This window comes from Dioszegia hungarica (assembly GCF_025882075.1).
Source record: "Dioszegia hungarica strain PDD-24b-2 chromosome Unknown MKK02contig_8, whole genome shotgun sequence".
NCBI classification, from domain to species: Eukaryota; Fungi; Basidiomycota; class Tremellomycetes; order Tremellales; family Bulleribasidiaceae; genus Dioszegia; species Dioszegia hungarica.
This window is the reverse complement of record NW_026515770.1, coordinates 5,348,351-5,364,991: the sequence shown is the minus strand read 5'-3', so window position 1 is coordinate 5,364,991 and position 16,641 is coordinate 5,348,351. Positions and strand designations below refer to the sequence as shown.

At 56.8% G+C, this 16,641-nt stretch overlaps 9 protein-coding genes across 9 annotated transcripts; 6 read left to right on the top strand and 3 right to left on the bottom strand.

The window, feature by feature from the left end:
- Positions 1 to 78: 78 nt before the first annotated feature.
- On the top strand, positions 79 to 2,376 carry MKK02DRAFT_45827 (putative signal recognition particle binding protein; the record flags this gene model as incomplete). The annotated part of the gene is made up of 8 exons (XM_053093633.1): positions 79 to 109; positions 157 to 350; positions 401 to 640; positions 674 to 1,400; positions 1,442 to 1,852; positions 1,885 to 1,970; positions 2,015 to 2,197; positions 2,242 to 2,376. 8 exons carry the CDS (start codon positions 79 to 81, stop codon positions 2,374 to 2,376), a joined length of 2,007 nt encoding a protein of 668 aa, XP_052946893.1.
- Positions 2,377 to 2,552: 176 nt separating this feature from the next.
- Positions 2,553 to 3,957, top strand: MKK02DRAFT_45826 (uncharacterized protein; the record flags this gene model as incomplete). Its single annotated transcript, XM_053093632.1, has 2 exons — positions 2,553 to 2,879; positions 2,932 to 3,957. 2 exons carry the CDS (start codon positions 2,553 to 2,555, stop codon positions 3,955 to 3,957), a joined length of 1,353 nt encoding a protein of 450 aa, XP_052946892.1.
- Positions 3,958 to 4,100: 143 nt separating this feature from the next.
- MKK02DRAFT_34153 (uncharacterized protein) lies at positions 4,101 to 5,295 on the bottom strand (the record flags this gene model as incomplete). Its single annotated transcript, XM_053088858.1, has 2 exons — positions 4,101 to 4,660; positions 4,704 to 5,295. The coding sequence occupies 2 exons, from the start codon at positions 5,293 to 5,295 to the stop codon at positions 4,101 to 4,103; spliced, it is 1,152 nt and encodes a 383-aa protein (XP_052946891.1).
- Positions 5,296 to 5,622: 327 nt separating this feature from the next.
- On the top strand, positions 5,623 to 8,339 carry MKK02DRAFT_45824 (uncharacterized protein; the record flags this gene model as incomplete). The annotated part of the gene is made up of 4 exons (XM_053093631.1): positions 5,623 to 5,790; positions 5,823 to 6,368; positions 6,400 to 7,185; positions 7,218 to 8,339. 4 exons carry the CDS (start codon positions 5,623 to 5,625, stop codon positions 8,337 to 8,339), a joined length of 2,622 nt encoding a protein of 873 aa, XP_052946890.1.
- A 174-nt stretch (positions 8,340 to 8,513) lies between these two features.
- Positions 8,514 to 9,610, top strand: MKK02DRAFT_26350 (chorismate mutase; the record flags this gene model as incomplete). Its single annotated transcript, XM_053087177.1, has 6 exons — positions 8,514 to 8,607; positions 8,660 to 8,785; positions 8,828 to 8,849; positions 8,892 to 9,157; positions 9,203 to 9,489; positions 9,533 to 9,610. The coding sequence occupies 6 exons, from the start codon at positions 8,514 to 8,516 to the stop codon at positions 9,608 to 9,610; spliced, it is 873 nt and encodes a 290-aa protein (XP_052946889.1).
- A 33-nt stretch (positions 9,611 to 9,643) lies between these two features.
- On the bottom strand, positions 9,644 to 11,852 carry MKK02DRAFT_45822 (putative amino acid transporter; the record flags this gene model as incomplete). Its single annotated transcript, XM_053093630.1, has 12 exons — positions 9,644 to 9,825; positions 9,872 to 9,938; positions 9,998 to 10,012; positions 10,060 to 10,171; positions 10,218 to 10,728; positions 10,772 to 11,138; positions 11,187 to 11,215; positions 11,262 to 11,363; positions 11,408 to 11,500; positions 11,543 to 11,585; positions 11,621 to 11,661; positions 11,708 to 11,852. The coding sequence occupies 12 exons, from the start codon at positions 11,850 to 11,852 to the stop codon at positions 9,644 to 9,646; spliced, it is 1,707 nt and encodes a 568-aa protein (XP_052946888.1).
- A 628-nt stretch (positions 11,853 to 12,480) lies between these two features.
- MKK02DRAFT_34150 (mitochondrial ribosomal subunit protein-domain-containing protein) lies at positions 12,481 to 13,439 on the bottom strand (the record flags this gene model as incomplete). The annotated part of the gene is made up of 3 exons (XM_053088857.1): positions 12,481 to 12,687; positions 12,789 to 13,120; positions 13,169 to 13,439. The coding sequence occupies 3 exons, from the start codon at positions 13,437 to 13,439 to the stop codon at positions 12,481 to 12,483; spliced, it is 810 nt and encodes a 269-aa protein (XP_052946887.1).
- Positions 13,440 to 14,066: 627 nt separating this feature from the next.
- MKK02DRAFT_25493 (uncharacterized protein) lies at positions 14,067 to 15,400 on the top strand (the record flags this gene model as incomplete). Its single annotated transcript, XM_053087050.1, has 3 exons — positions 14,067 to 14,672; positions 14,717 to 14,970; positions 15,016 to 15,400. The coding sequence occupies 3 exons, from the start codon at positions 14,067 to 14,069 to the stop codon at positions 15,398 to 15,400; spliced, it is 1,245 nt and encodes a 414-aa protein (XP_052946886.1).
- Positions 15,401 to 15,628: 228 nt separating this feature from the next.
- On the top strand, positions 15,629 to 16,091 carry MKK02DRAFT_45819 (uncharacterized protein; the record flags this gene model as incomplete). The annotated part of the gene is made up of 4 exons (XM_053093629.1): positions 15,629 to 15,647; positions 15,683 to 15,864; positions 15,919 to 15,975; positions 16,023 to 16,091. 4 exons carry the CDS (start codon positions 15,629 to 15,631, stop codon positions 16,089 to 16,091), a joined length of 327 nt encoding a protein of 108 aa, XP_052946885.1.
- Positions 16,092 to 16,641: the final 550 nt, after the last annotated feature.

Below are 16,641 nucleotides of genomic sequence, written 5' to 3'. Positions count from 1 at the left end.
ACATCGAGCATCTATACTACCTATCCATATAAGCATAGCCATATCTCCAGGTTCATAACCAGATAGACACCTGTCAATATGCTCGATCACGTTTCAATATCCCACCAGAGTGAGCTGCTGCACTCACGCAAGCTCGAGGACCGAGCTAACATCTAGGCGGCCTCATCCTATGGTCTCGGTCGTTCACGCCCGCGTTCGCTTCTTTGGCACAGACGCCCGCTTCGCCCGTGAACGCTCTGGTGCGGGAAGTCTTCATAGAAGGAAAAGTACGAGGTGAAGACGCGAGCTTTGAGCGGGACGGCTATAATGTCCGGTGGACTATGGAGAATGGGCTAGGGCTTGTCTTTGTAGTGAGCTCAGAGCTTCGCCCTGCTTTATACGTGCCACAGCTGACCCGCAGGTCGTCTTCCCAGCTCTCCTACCGCTCACATATATCCCCGCCCTCCTGACACGAACGAAGCAGCTCTTCCTATCGCTATTCCAGCAGTACATCCAGACTCTGGTGGATACGCTCTCGGCTACTTCGGGTGTCTTGACGGAAGCCGCGGGATCGGCTCTTAGGGTGCTACAGCAGCGTATGGACGATGAGAGATGGGCGCAGATCTTTGACCGTTGTCTGCGGAATTGCGAGGGAGACCAAGTGAGCTACACCTTGACCGCAGCTGACGAGCAGGCTCGGAGACCAGCTCAAACGCCTATATCGCTGCACCGCCAAGCGCAGCTCTCCGCCGCATCTGGCGCTTCTACCCCCGGCGTCCCAGATACTCCCACCGACTCGGTCACCGCCGAAGAGATTGCCAAAAATGTCGAAGCTCTCAAGTCCAAGATGAAAGGCGGTCGCGGCAAGGGCGGGAAGGGGACGGGGCAGACGCCCTCCCCCTCCCCCTCCCGCAAGACCGGGGCCGCCGCCAAGCTTATGCGCAAGTGGGGCGACTCGCAAGTCTCCGCGGGCGACATGGCGGCTTTGGATTACTCGACGCCTGCGCCGGAAACGCCGAATGGGCAGGGAACGCCTATTGACGTCGAGGCGCTGGTGTCGAGGGATGCGATGGGTCAGAGGAGTAAAGATGGGCAGTACGAGGTGGCGGACTGGGACTTCCGTGGAGGGAAGCGTGCGGCGGCGGAGGATCTACCGTCAGAGGAGGAGATTTTGGCGAGGGGGACGAGCAGGTTGACGATTGACGATAAGGAGGATAAGGAGGAGGTAGCGGGAAGTAGCTGGAGTGGCATCTTCTCGAGGTTGACGGGAAGCAAGGTCTTGTCGAAGCAGGATCTACAGCCGGTATTGGCGGAGATGGAGAAGCATCTGATGGACAAGAATGTCGCAAAGGATATCTCGGAGAAGATGTGCGATTCGGTCGGTGCGGCTCTGGTCGGGAAGAAGCTCGGCGGGTTGTCGAGTGAGTCTCAGCCGAGGATCCGGTGCAGTGCTGACTTCCAGGTGTCAAGAGCGAAGTCCAATCCTCCCTTTCTTCCGCGCTCACCCGTGTCCTCACACCTAAGACATCTACCGATCTCCTCCTCGACATTCAGCGTAAACGCTCCGCTTCCACTGTGTCATACGACAATGCGCTGCCCGACCCCTACACGCTCACCTTTGTCGGCGTCAATGGCGTCGGCAAGTCCACGAACCTGTCCAAGGTCTGCTTCTGGCTCCTCCAGAATGGCCTGCGCGTCCTCATCGCCGCATGCGACACGTTCCGGTCAGGCGCGGTGGAGCAGCTGCGGGTGCATGTGCGGAATCTGGGCGCACTGCAGGATGAGCTGGGCGTAGGGGAGAAGAAGGTCGAATTGTACGAGAGGGGGTATGGGAAGGACGCGGCAGGCATTGCCAAGGATGCTATAACTTATGGTGAGTCAGTGTATGGGCGAAGCTGATGGTAGCCAAGGAGAACAAGTTTGATGTCGTCCTGATTGATACAGCTGGGCGGATGCAGGATAATGAGCCGCTCATGCGGGCTTTGGCCAAGGTGTGTTGACCGTATCACTCTGGCGTAACCCAGCTGATCCTCAGCTCGTGACCGTAAACAACCCGGACAAGATCATCTTTGTCGGCGAAGCTCTGGTCGGAAATGAGGCCGTCGACCAACTTACCAAGTTTGACCGCGCCCTGAAAGACTTTTCTGGCGCCGGTACAGGCGGCGGCCAGAGGAAGCGGGGTATAGATGGAATTATCTTGACCAAGTTTGATACCATCGTAAGTCTCGTTTGGCCAGCTTCAAGACCGAAGCTGACGGACAGGACGACAAGGTGGGCGCGGCACTGTCGATGACCTATGTCACGGGACAGCCTATCCTGTTTGTGGGGTGTGGACAGACGTATACCGATCTGAGGCAGTTGAGGGTCAATCATATAGTCCAAGCGCTGTTGAACTAGGTTGTATAATGATATTGTGCTGGTCTGACTGGCCCCCAAGGTGGTCGAGCAAGACTGCAGCTGCGCGTTTGTGTAAGAATCGTTCCGCCGGAAGCGGTTCCGGCGGTCCACTCGCTCAGGCTCGCCGGCGAGCTTCACTTCTTCACTTCTTGCTTCACTTCAGTATCCCGGTTGCGATGCCATCTCTCCTCTACACAGCGGGAGCCATCCTGGGCACCGTCATCGTCGGATGGGGATCCTTATGGCTTTACAACATCGTATATATCTGGTGGCGCCCTCTACTCTCGGTTCTGAGATGGAAATTCGCGCCAATCGCCAAACCGCCAATAACAACCACGCCCAAACCGCTCTCTCGCAACAAGATGAACCCCTCCGACATCCCAACCGAAATCTGGGAACAGATCCTCTTCCATCTCCGTCAACCCACACCACTCCCAGTGTCTCGTCCACCCCGCTCCGCACTACGCCAGCCGCACTTGGCCGCGTGCGCCCAAACCTGCTCGGTTCGTTACCCCTGATGTGCTTGCGAGATCATATTCTTGGGCTGACAGATAGATGTTCCGGGCGATCTGCGAACCCCTCCTCTACACTCACATCGTCTGTGACAATCTCGTAGACCTCCTGGCGGACGCCTTCAAGCCCGCCCGCAGACGCCTGCTGCTACACACCAAAACACTCCATGTCGAGCTGTCCCCCAAGGGCGAGGAGCCCACCTATGCGCAGCTGTGGCGGGAGGGAGGTATCCTGTGGAAAAGGTGCGGCGTAAATGCGAAGGACAGGGAAGCGCAGAAGTTTGTGGAATGCGCCGACGAGCTCGCGCTCCTGATCGAGCTCCTCGAACCGCTGTCCAATATGGGGATGTCCACGATCCTCCCGGCGCTCCGGACCATCGCCTCCTGCGGCATCTACGGATCCGATGGGCTCCTCTGGATCGATTTCCACGGGAAATGGGGAGAGGGCTTCTACCCTGCTCACATCCCCATGCCCAGACACTGCAGCCGGACGACGCCCCCCACATCGGTCGCTGAAGGCCACTGGAACACGTTCGTCGAGTCTGGTAACCTCACACATTTCTGCAGCAGGGAGACTTCCGGTCCATACTGTATCGCCAAGCTATCCAAACCCAATTCCACTACCATCTGCGCGCGGACCACCCATTTCACACCTCTCGTCACCGACTTGCCGGTCACGATGGGCGTACCGGTACGTTGGGTGTTGGATCCGGAGGAGTCCCATGACGACGACGACTGGAACCGTATCACCGACTGCATGGCCGCCTGTTTCGATGACGCGGTCTCTATGCGGAATCACTTTCCAGAGATGGGAAAGGCGGGACCGACCTCTATCGATGTCTATTGCTCGACTGCAAGGAGCAGGCCAGTCATGCTGTGCAGACCGGATCGGCCGGCGGGTAATAGAATCCTGAGAAAGGCGGAACAGGAGGAGATCGTGCAACAGTTGCAGCAGTCGGGGCAGAATCTGTTGAGGAAGAACTCGGGGTGTAAGGATGTCGTGCGGTGGCATAGGAGCGGGAAGGAGCCGATGTGTGTGGCGTGTGGAGCAGGGCCGAAACGGGTGTAGGATGGGGACATGTCTTTGAGGAGTCCGGGTCGCCCCGCCTGCATAAAGGTGAGTATCGTAGCGAGCTTTATCCATGAATAAAGCTGATCTGAAGATGTCTTTACGTACCACTATGAAAGATCGAGCTACATATCAGATACCACCTACAACATCGCTCGAAGCTGACGTATAACTTCCCGCTTGGCCGCTATCTCCTCCAACGCCTCTGCCGCCGCCCGCTCTACCGCCAAAAACCTGTCCGCCAATCTCATTCGACGCATCTCCGCTATCATCCGCTCCGCCTTTGCCTTCTCTACCTCATGTCCCAGCTTTCCCGCCAATTCCCTCTCCGTCACCTCCCTTTCCATCCTGCTCGCGGCTTCTCGCTCCTCGCTCAGCTCCGTCTTGAGCCGCTCAATCTCACGCTCCTTTTCCCTGAACACCTCGGACACTGACGCCTTGCCGGGTGTCGCGAAGGCGGGTATGCCAGGAATAGCTAAGTTACCGACCGAGTCATCCTCGGTGAAGCTGTATTCGGTATCTTTGATTTGGTCGATACTGGTTCGAGGTCCGTTCCAGGGACTGGCGCCCAGGTGGAAGGGGAGTGGACCGGGTCGGAGGGAAGAGTGAAGGGAGGTACGATGTGATTTGCGAAGGGAGGACGCGGAGAAGGAGGTTGATGGGAGGGGAGAGGGGGTGGGTGGGAGCGGAGAGGGAGTTGGCGCTGGAGGAATCAGCTGATTTCGATGTGAGATGGCTCAGCTCACCTTCGTTTGTGAGAGGAGACGGGGCGGGAGGCACCTGTACGAGCCGCGTCTCTGGTCTTTGGGTTACAACGCGCAACGAAAGTTGTTTGGCCCCAAAGGAGGGTTTCGCGTCCCGCTTGCTATCGGGGGCGACGTTCAGCAGGCTGCGTCGGGGAGCTGTAGCCCGCTGGGGGAGCAGCTGGCTTCGCTTCCGGACAAGTAGGGTCCCCTTCTCGCCGCGAGCAGGGGCGGGGACGGTCTTAGCAGGTTGAATTGGGGGTGGGGGAGCGAAGAAGTTCTCCTTAAAATTGGTGGACGAGATCCGCCTGATCGTAGGTATCGGTTTTGATGGTTCGACTTTACCCTCAAGGGCTTGTCGTACGGTACGAGGGGGACGAAGTGATAAATGGGAAGAGGGCTGCCGCAGAGTCGCCGTGCTTTTGACAGCGGCGATGCGGCTCTTGGGTAAGGGGATGCTGGACCCGGTGGCTCTCAAAGGTTGATTGACGGCGAGTCGCGCTGACGGGATGAGTGTAGCCGAGGATGGAGCTCGCGAGAGAGTCGCTGTGGAAGTTGAGCGGGGTATGCGAGTTGGCCGAGGTTGCTGTGACATGGTGGACATGTAGGGAGGTGGGAGGTAGAATATAAATCAACCGCGCCTGCAAGTCACTTAGAATAGGGTTTACGAGAGGTATGCTTGAGTCCCTAATTGACTGCGGGAAAGATGGCAAAGGCGCGTCGTTATCTCTGTTTCCCCCTTCCACCACATCTATCCCGCTGCAGACAAAGGGCAGAGGGGCGCGGCTCCTGCACAGCTTGACCGCAGCGTCGTCAGCATATCATCTTCACGTCTATCACGACCATCGCACGACATCACGACTGAGGGAACGGATTTTGTATAACTCTTTCCGCCTTTCCGCCCTTTCTTTTAGATATCACCATGCCAGGCAGCGTCTCGATACCGCCTCACCTGATCCAATATGTGGCCTCCCCGGCCAACACTGTCGAGTCGGCCTCGGAAGCGCTGGAGGAATGGATCATTACGCGGCGGAGTAAAGGCGATACCTTGTTTGAGGTTTCCGTCGGTCTTGCCGAGCTAGAAGATAGAGTGAGTTGCAAGCTAGATCTGGCTGATTGTAGACACCTCCGCACTGCGGCGTCGCATTCTCCCGCGCTCGATATATCGCCAATGTCCCCCCTCCCTCCGACCTCACACCGCCAATGGGCCCGTTCCCCCTCTCTCGATCAGCATCGCCCGTCACTATCCTCCACCACCTCCTTTCGCAGCCTCCGCCGAGCGTCGAGCACTCGCGCGAGGTCATCCTCGAGTATGTTCTCTCTCGAGAGGCAAAGCTTCGCGATAAAAAGCCTGGACGGGGCGGAAAGGGGACGCTAGGCAGGGAGGGGTTTGAGGATGTCGCCCGGAAGCTGGCGGAAATTGAGGACGGGCTGAAGCTGCCTGGTATCGACGCCATGCAGCTCAGTACGAATCGGCAGACGGGACTGGCGCTTATCCTGTCGCTGAGAATGTCGCTGTCGTACTTTACCTCGGTAGAGCTTGGGTTCCAGCTGTTGAAGCTTCATACACCAGACGCGGAGCGGGTCATCACGCAGCATATCCGGAAGAGGGTCGAGGGCGAGGGGCGGTATGGAGTGGGTCAGGAATTGGAACAGCTGGAAGATATGGTACGTTCGGATCAAACTCTGTTGACGCTAGACGGTACGCCGAGCAGCACTTCGACCCGCTTTCCGCTCGGCCAGAGCGCGGACGACCCTACCGGAACGGCCGACCTACAGGATCGCCCTCCCCGCTCCGTCCAAGTCTGGCTGCATCAAGCTCATCACCAGCTTTATAAGGGACGTTGATGCTGGCATTCAGCCGTCCGTCGGTATCGCCTCACCCGCAGGCGACAAGTCATACTTTTCGACAGGCCCTTCCAGCGGAAGCCCCTCCACACCCTACACACCTCTCCCCCTCGGTACATCATCAAGGCGGCCACTAGCGGATCCCAATCCGATCGCCAACTTTGTCTTTGAGCTAGTATGCGAGTTCATCACGCGCGAAAAGCGCGAGTACATGCTCAAGTGCAAATGGGCGATCAAGGGGAGGGAAGCGCTCAGCAAGGATCTGAGCGAGATCGAGTCGGCGACATGCCTCGGCAAGGGCGGTGCATCACCGCACGCTGGCGAGCTCATACCCATCTTCCTCGTCCTGCGGAGGTCCCACAATCTGCCCAAATCCTCCCTCCCAATCTCCATCATCGAGCCGTATCTCGACCTCGTTCCCGCTCCGCCGGATGAGGATTCTATCCCATACCGCGAGCCAAGCGTGGCAAACACCACGGCCAAGCTGTACGTCAACCCGCGCCTCGACGACACGGCGGCGTACGAGGTACTGGAGGAGCTGCTAGATAGCGAGAGGGAGCTGGTGGCTGAGAGCGAAGCGGATGATGCGAAAAAGGCGGAATACTTGACGGAGCAAGTGGACCTGATCCAGAAAAGGGTGGGTCAACGTATGATTGGAGCTGATGTCAGTTCCCGGACGGATCATACGAAGCTGTGTTCGCTCAGATCAAAGGCTTGATTGCCAATCCCGTCACCGCTCAGGCCATGCTCAAGCCGCCGCCGGTAGAAAGGCAGCCATCCATGCACCGCCGCGCCCTGTCATCCGCCGCGTCCGGCAACCTCCAAAAAGACGCGCTCGATACGGACCGCCTACCAGCTCCACAGAGCCTGGAACGGAGGCTATCGCACAATCGCTCGGCGAGCATGCCGTCGCGGCAATCCACGTTTGATCCGCCGGCCCAAGCAATCGATCTCAACTCGGACTCGGAAGAGGAGATGGCGCCTACTCCATCATCCGTGGCGAACCCCAAACCCATCCTTCCCCCTCTATCTACCAATTCCGGACCCTATGACAACCAGTATCTTAGCCCTGGAGCCGTGTCGGGCGACCGCTCAAGCACTGGCAGCGCAGGGTGGTGGGACGTCATCTCGGCGGTTGACAACGATCATCGGTCGTCACAACCCTGGCGCAGCCCCAGTACACCGGCGAGGCTTGAGCTAAGCTTACCGCCTGGCGCGGAAGCGGCTCGCGCCCCGGAACTGGCTTCGCCCCTGGACGAGAGCTTCAACAAACTTGACCTGGACTTTTCCGCTTCCCCTTCCTCCCCCGAACGGTCCCACTTTCCAATGGCCGAAAGCTCGCCCGCTCGGCGCGCGATGACACGCGCGGTTAGCAGCGCGCCTGGGTCGCCCGGTGGCGGCGGGAGTCCGAGGGCCGCCGCACCCGTCTACCGACCTCCTCCCGTACCCATCAACTTTGATCGGCCCAGCTTCCCCTCACCCACACTGCCCAGCTCGGCCCTACCCGCCTCCCCTCCAGAAAGGTCGCCCCCGGTCGTCAAATCCAAGCTGGGAACGTTTGGTCGCTCCCTTTCCATTGCAAGCAAGACGATGCTCGCGAGGTCTAAAGAAAAGGAGCGGGAGAAGGAGGCGCTCAGGGAGGGGAGGGAGAAGCTGGAGGTGGAGCGCGAGGGGGACAAGGAGAATGAAAAAGTGGCGGCGATGCGGAGGGACAAGGTGAATAATAGCCCGGGAAGGTGGAACAAGGATATGGTGGCGAATATCATGGGGCCGCCGGTGGACAGGAAGTAGACACGATATACGTGACCCTGCACGATTAGGCTCTGGCAAATATAGAGTAGCTTGATGATAAGATCTGACGGATTTCGGCCGACATCCATGCGGCATGCGGCAATAGCGGGAACGGCGCGGCAAGCTGTCGTCAATGGTGCTCTTATCTTTCATTCTGTACATATAGCCTGCATCATGAACTTTACCAGTGGAGCGCCCGTCTCGGAGCTCCTGTCACTCGACAGGATCAGGGAGCAGCTCATCCGTCTTGAGGACACTATCATCTTTCGTCAGTTCCTCCCGCAGCGCGCCCATCTGCGCCATTGTTGACAATCCCGCAGTCCTCATTGAGCGTGCCCAATTCTCGCACAACCCCATCATCTATCGCCCCGGAGCCTTTGAGAAGGAGACAAACTTCAATGGGAGCTGGCTAGAATGGTTCTTGCAGGAGATAGAGTCGTTCCATGGTTAGTCTCCCGCTGTCCAATGAAACTCCGCTGACTCGACAGCCAAAGCGCGAAGATACACCAGGTACTGACTTCTTCTTTGAGCTCGACTCAGCTGACAGCCTAGTCCTGATGAGCATCCCTTCACACCAATAGAGCAGCTCCCGCAGCCTATCATTGTCCCGCAGACTTACCCCTCGATTCTGCATAAAGAATCCTACGACCACCCATCTACCAATGTCAACCCACGGATCTTGGATTTCTACGTCAAGAAGATTGCTCCTGCCATCACCAAGCCTGGCAAGGGGCGGCTGGAGGATGATGGGAACTACGGGTCAGCGGCTACCAGGGACGTGGAGGTGTTGCAGGCGCTAAGCAGACGTATACACTACGGTACGTCTTTCTGCTTGGCGGAGGCACGATGGCGCTAAAATACAGGCATGTTCGTGTCCGAGTCCAAGTTTCAATCCGCCCCTCACGACTTTATCCCTCACATACTGTCCAACCCGCCCAACTCGGAAGCCCTCGCCGGACTGATCACCAAACCGGCGGTAGAAGCCAAGCTGCTTATTCGCCTCGGCAACAAGGCGCGGGTGTATGGCGGGGAGATGGATGCGGACGGACGTGTCGTCGAGGCGGAGGATGAAGCAGCGAGGAAGATCGATGTGGATGAGGTGGTCAGGCTGTACAAGGACCATGTAATTCCGCTGACCAAGGATGTCGAGGTGAGTCCTTGTCCTGGTACTCTGGGTTGAGCTGATGAGATAGGTGGACTACCTGATACATCGGCTAGATGGAGTACCGCAGGAGCAGATTGATAAGTGGATGAAGGGCGCTGCTCAATAGGATCAGTCACAACATGCATCTATCTCCAAATCTCTAAAACAAGATACCCATTACCTTCTGGAATTTGGTATCCGCCTTGTAAGTCTCGGCGTCCCGCTCCTCCATCTCGTCCAGCTCTCGCCGACCAGTGATAAAGTCCATCTCGGCCAGCTTGACCCACTTGGTCTTCTTGGTCAACTTCCATCCGATCCAGCAGCCAGCAAATATGGGGATCGCTGTTGAATCAGCTCTGTAATTTGACAATTGAGCCGTTTGACTCACTGATGTAGGCAGCGATAAAAGTGCTGGTGTCCCAGTTTCCCTCGAGGAATACCTCAAAGCCGTTCAACTGTAACGTCAGCGAATCTTCCGTTTCTCTTGCTGAATGCAACTCGCCAGAATAATGACGGTGAAGCAGATGAACTGGAAAGTCAGCGCCAACCATGAAGACTTCAGACCGCTACACTCACTCCGTAGTATGAGAAGTAGGGCTGGAATGGCGCCTTGTAGGGGAACCCCTCTCGGCTGATACCCTGGACCTTCAATCCGTGGTAGAATCGGATGTACGAGAGCAAGATTCCCCTAAAATGGTCAGCTGAGACACTCAGCAGAAAGACGGATTACTCACCACCAGGTCACAAGCCCTGTGATGGAGCTGACGTTGTACAGCCAGTTGAAAGCGGTAACAGCGGTATCGCCACCAGTGTTCATGTACGACAGAAGTCCGAAAGCGCCGGTAATGACGACACACCAGATTGGCAGTCCGCGCTTTGTGCACCGCCTGAGAACAGCGGGCATCTGGTGTTCGAGGGCCAAAGAGTAGAGGGTCCGGCTAGCGGCGTACAGGTCCGAGTTTCCAGCGCTCCATGCGGCGGTCAAAATAACCGCGTTGATGATGGAAGGAAGAGCGGCGATACCGGCGTTGTTGATAGCGATGACGAATGGCGAGGCGCTGGCGTCTCCAGATCCGTTGAGGAGCATGGGGTTATCATAGTTGACCAGCACGGAGATGATGAAGATACCGCCGATGTAAAACACGAGGATACGCCAGAAGACCCGCTTGATGGCCTTGGGGACGGTCTTGCGGGGGTTCTTGGCCTCTCCAAGCGTGGTCGCGATGATCTCGGTACCGATGAAAGCTAGACATAAGCTGAGATCGCCTCAACATATGGCACTACTTACAGAAAGCAGCCTGAACGAGACACGCCCAGAAAGCGAGGAACCTGCCCCAAGCACCGGGAACATACGCCCCATCTCCACCAAGCGAGAGCTGGTTGAAAGGTCCCGGGTCAATCCAGTATCGGAATCCGATAGGGTCGTGGTTCGGTCCGCCGCCAGCCATAAGGATAATACCGAGAATGATGAGACCGACGATGGTGACGACCTTGATGGAGGAGAACCAGAATTCGGCTTCTCCGTATGCCCGCGCTCCGAGGAAATTGATGGCCAGGATGAGAACGAAGCAGACCGTCATCCATACGGCCGCATGGGTCGTCTTGTCCCAATAGGAGATGACGATCTGGGCCGCGACGATTTCGACTGGGATGGTCTGTCAATTAGCTGTGCTGCTTTGGTCTCGGTCCGGGGCTGCACTCACGATAGCATATGAATACCAGTAGTTGACACCTACGAATCAGCGGTGTCCTTCCGAGAACGATGGAGGGCTACTCACCAGTTGCAAAGCCAAGAGCCGGGTCAACGAATCGAGCAGCATAGTGGGTGAAACCACCAGCAACAGGGAACAGCGAAGCCATCTCTCCGAGCGCAACCATCACTGTCCGTCAGTACCATCCAGTAGCGCCCCTCGTTGAGACTCACTCGAGTACACCATGGACCCCATGAAGATGTAACCCAGCCAGACACCGACCGGTCCTCCAGTAGCAAGAGCCGATCCTGATCCGACAAACAGACCTGGCCATCAGCAGAGCTCTCTGCAGCATAAAGTCTGCTCACCTGTCCCTATCGCACCACCGAGGGCGATCATTGCCATGTGGCGCTACGTTAATCAGCCCAGAAATCGCCATGACTTACCTGCTCTAGTGTCCGCTTGACTGCTCCCTCGCCCTTGTTCACTGCTGGTCAATGACGCTCACACTCGGTGGCAGCAGGTGGACTCACCCTCTCCATCAATGATGATCAGCCCCTCGCCCGCCTTCTCCCCCTTACCTCCTGCTTCGGGATCGCTATACAGTGGACCAGTCACTGTCCCTGCGAGCGAACCCCCATCCGTCTCCTTCTTTTCTGGATCTTCGTAGCCAGACATGTTAACCGAATATGAGTGGTGCTGTAGGCGGACAAGTGTTTCAAGTGTCGCTGCCAAAGGCGGGTATTTGATGAGCTGATAAGAATCGGTCAGTGGTATGAGTCAGAAGCACTTTTCTGCAAGCACACGACCCGCACATGGTCCCCAGACGTCAGATACAGGATAACCAAGGAGACCCCACAGAGAGGGGCGACTGGAAAATTTGCCGACTCGACTATAAATACTGTGCGGAGCGGCAGCGGTCCAATGAGGAGTTGATTACGTGGCCGGACCTTGGGCTTGGTGCTGGACCGGCGGCTCGGAGCTTGCGATAGAGCTCGCTTAGAGCGGCCATACCGTGTAGATCGGCGACGGTGGAGAGTAAGTCTATCGTTCCCTAACCTCGCATCCCGCTCTTCGGCACGCAGAGCCGAACAGGACGGCATGTCCGTGCGTTCGAGCAGAGGGGATCTGAAGCTTCAAGCTTCCAGCGTGGGACCGTAGGAAGCGGAGCGAGCGGGTGAAGATGAGCTGAGCGATTTGCAAGTTGCCTGGCTCCCCCTGCACGACGCAGAGAGTCCAGAGCAATCGCCATTTTCATACCCGTGCATATAGGGTCAGGCAGCATGAACGGTCCTCTTCCCCCTTCCTATTGCTTGGCCTCATCCTTTACCACTTTCCGATCCCCCTGCAGCCATTCCTTGGGAAATCCAGGAACGTTGCCCACAGACTCCACCCTGCCGCTTCCAGATCGCTGAGCTTGACGGAGGGCGCTGCGATCAGCCCGCTTGCGCTGGCGAGCGAGGAGTGGGCGAGGGTCCAAGGGGGTGTCGGCTGGCAATGGGGAGTTTGCGTCCTGGATTATCAGCAATGTTCACAATATTCAACCTAAAGACAGGATGCTCTCTTGGGCTGCCCACTTGTAGGCAAGTGTAGAGGGAGAGTGTTGCAACCCACATTTGCAGCTGCCAATAGCCGCTCCAGCATATCTCCCGCCGACTTCCGGTTCATGAGTCCATCCGGAAACTTCTCCTCGCTGATCTTGATCCATCCCTCCTTCCCCTCGCCGTCCTCTTCAGTCACCTCCATCCGCCCTGGCCTGCCTATTGTCCATCGTGGACCAGCAAGCAATTTGAAGCGGTGGATCGCCTCCGGTCCAGATAATGGTAGCTTCGCTACCGGAGCGAGAAGTACGCGCTTGCGATGTACGAGTGATTGTGGATTTGAGAGGTCGATGGTTTGAGATATCCGAATAGGGGCAGAGGGAGGTGTGAAGGGTTTACGTTGAGCTGTACCGTCAGGATGTGAGTATTAGATACAGTACGACTTCAGCGCACCTTGCAAGCTTGGCCGATCGACTTCGACTCGCCGTATGATTTCCTGCGCCTCCCGGATCTTCTCCAGACGCATGAACCCCAGTGATGTAGCATCGTCAAACTGGAACTCGTCCAGTCCGCTCATGTTAAACTCCCGAAGGGGTTGTCGACGAGTGACAGGACGTTTCGAGGCGGATGCTGCGGGCGCTTCCGCAGAGCTGCTCGCCGAAGAGCTGAAAGAGCGCGCTAGAGACACGGTCGCACGAGCTGTGCGTACGCTGGAGAATGCCATATTGTTGAGGCTCGTTTGAAAGATGCAGGTGTGATAGGGGAAATGATTGAGTGAACTGAGTTCATAAGGGGTTTACAAGCCAGCAGCAAGCGAGACTGCTGAGCGTTTCTTTTCTGTTTCTTTGTATGATCCCCCCACAGGGTGCGCCCCTAGCCTAAACCCCCAGCAAAACACGGCGTTTTACGGCGTTTATGCCTGTTGAAATACGCATCAGGCTCGAGCGATTCATCGTCGAGTTTGCCGTAGACCAACCGTCGACCCTACCCTTATAAACAATTCTTATCGCTCAAGGCACGCTGTTCTGTCGAGCAAGGGCAAAACTCCTTCGCGCACGCCATGAAAAAACATAGAGGCACTGACCAGCCGCGCTTACCTGCAAAATCGGCAAAATTGAGAGCGAGGCTTGCCATGATGTTTCAGCATGATCACGACCCCCAATTCATTTGCCCGGCTCACATTGATAGGACTGACTTATGAGTACTGATCTACACTTGCTTGATGTCGGCAACCAAATCAGATCTGCTTGGTATAAAGCATGACATTAGATGATCCCTTCCTGGTTCTTGCGCAATCCTTCATTTCTTTTCGTCCTGCTCTTTCGTTTCTTCAAAACCTTCTTGTTCTACCATGTCTACCTTTTATTACCCCTCTTCCACACTCGACGTTCCTTCCAGCAAGTCGAGTGCCTCTGGGGAGTTCTTCCCAGAGAGCCGGCGAGGCAGCTGCACCGACAGCCTGTTTTCGGACCGGTCCGGTTCATCTTCGATTACCCTCGTTTCTTCAACGGGGCAGCCAAGGAAACACTCCCTCTCCGGTCTGGAGCTCCCTCTTCGCCAGTCCCACGACACAAGCTGTCACCTCTGCGGGTACCCGGTACAGCCTATCCCCATCCCCGCCGCCTCCGCACCCGACCTAGCCATTGAAGGCCGGCCCTTCCCCATCAACGCGACGCGTGACCTCGTCATCGACCACCTCAAACCCCTGCTTGCGTCGGTCGCCAGTAGGGGCAGGAACCTACGCATCGTCGGTCTCCTCATGTCCGAGGATGAGGGATGCGCGATGTACTCCAAGATGACGGGTGTGAACTGCGGGAAGCTTCAGGTGGACTATGAAGTACGGGACATGCGGTCACAGCGGGACATGGCGGTGCTTCAGGCGGAGATCAAGCGGCTGAACGAGGATATGGAGGTGGATGGGTTGATCTTCTACACCCCTTGCTTTGGCGTGGAGCAGGTAAGCATTCCGCTCCTTGGGGTAGGCAGTCGCTGACGAGCTAGGACAAGGAGATTCGATCCTGGATATCCCCTCGTATCGATGTCGAAGGCTTCCACCCCTCGTACTGGTCCGAGGCGACTCGCATTGCCCCTCCCCTTCTCACCGAAAATACCAATTCTGCATCCCTCGCAGACGCACCGATTTACCCCTGCACACCGCTCGCCGTTGTCCGCGCTCTTCAGCTTCAGGGGCTGTACAACGTCTCTGCTCCAGCTGGATCTAGGCTGGCTGGGAAGGTCGTGACTGTTGTCAACAGGTGAGTCTCTCAAGCTCAATCGCGCATGGTCGAGCTGACGTCCAGATCTGACACCGTCGGTCTTCCCCTCGCCAGCATGTTCGTCAACGAGGGAGCCCTCGTCTTCTCCATCGACATCACCTCGACACAGGTTTGGGAGAGCCACAACCCATCCCTCGGACCGTGTATCTCCAACACCATCCTCGACACCAACACCATCTACTCCATGTCCGACGTCGTGGTCTCTGCCGTCCCATCTCGCGCATTCAAAATCCCCACCTCGGCACTCAAACCCGGCGTCGTGGCCATCAATGTCGCAAGCGGGATGAACAACTTTGAGGCGGACGTCAAGACAAAGGCGAGCAGGGCAGCGGAGCGGATGGGGAGTTTGACGGTCATGATGCTGGTGATGAACGCGCTGGCACTGCGAGCGAGGTCGGTCTTTGAGTAGTATATCTGGGAATGGGATTCTGCAAGGACAGTACATCTTGGATGGGATCTTTTACATGGCCATATACGCCTAGACGTGATCTATGTATCGCATCTTTGCCTTTGGTATCGCTCTCATACTGGCAAGGCCGACCGGCCCGGACATCGGCCGGCTCCGACGCCATGACGCTGCGCGTTCTGCAGCTCGCTGTTCGTTCGCAATTCTAGAGATCGTACATATAGATCAAATATGTCGTTCTTCCACATAGGTACGGCAGTAGACAGCAGTAGGAGCTGACCCCAGTCTCCTTCTCTACGCCGGACGAGTCCACCCTCGCGGCGCTGACCACAGCGCTACGAGAACTCGAGGAGACAGTCATCACCTCCGATGGCAGAAAGGCGATCAAGTCGTTCCGAGGCGGCAAGCAGGTCAGCGAGGAGGGACATGACAAGGGGATGAAGGTGGTCTTCTTGATGGAGTTTGCTGTGAGCTATTAAACTATCGTCCTTCTGACAGGACTGGCGGACCTGACCACACAGAGCGATGAGGATTTGCAATGGTATCTCTGGAAAGATCCTGCTCATCTGAAGTTCAAGGTATGTTAGCAGCTTACGAGTGAAGGTATGATGCTGATACCTGATAGTCGAGGATCAAGTCAGACTTCCAGGTGGACGGTGTGACGGTACTGGACTTCCAAGACGGGTCATACTAGACAGGCGGCCCATTGCGCGCTCAGTGCTGAATATGTACATGTGTCTGCTGCTTGCCGTCCCATGCTCACATCATCACCGCAGCCTGAGTCAGCGTGCTTACCGACCTACATATAAGCATCTTCCGTGCTCTATCTTGGGCTCGGGGCGGCAGCTTCAGCTCAGATCAGCTACAGCGCCTGGGGACACTTCCTTAACGAGGAATGCGGATGTGACGTCATTCGACCGAGCAGCCCAAACGCGCACTCTGTATCGGTCTAACCCCATTTCCGTGTATCCGGCACGATCACCAGTCCAGAACTGGCACGTAGCAGACCTACCGCTCCATAGGCTGTCTTTGGGAGCAGAACGATGCATGGAAGCAAGAGAGACGTCGATATCGTCGTGTTGAGCGGAAGCAAAGCTCAGAGCTCAAAGTGAAACCAGGTTTTGCCGCCAACGAAACGTCATGGTATCTGCGCTCCTTCTACTGTATCTCCTCCTTCCCTTCCCAGTATCGGTGGACAGCATACGGCAGGCCATTCGAGACCGCATCCAGAGAGAATCACCTGT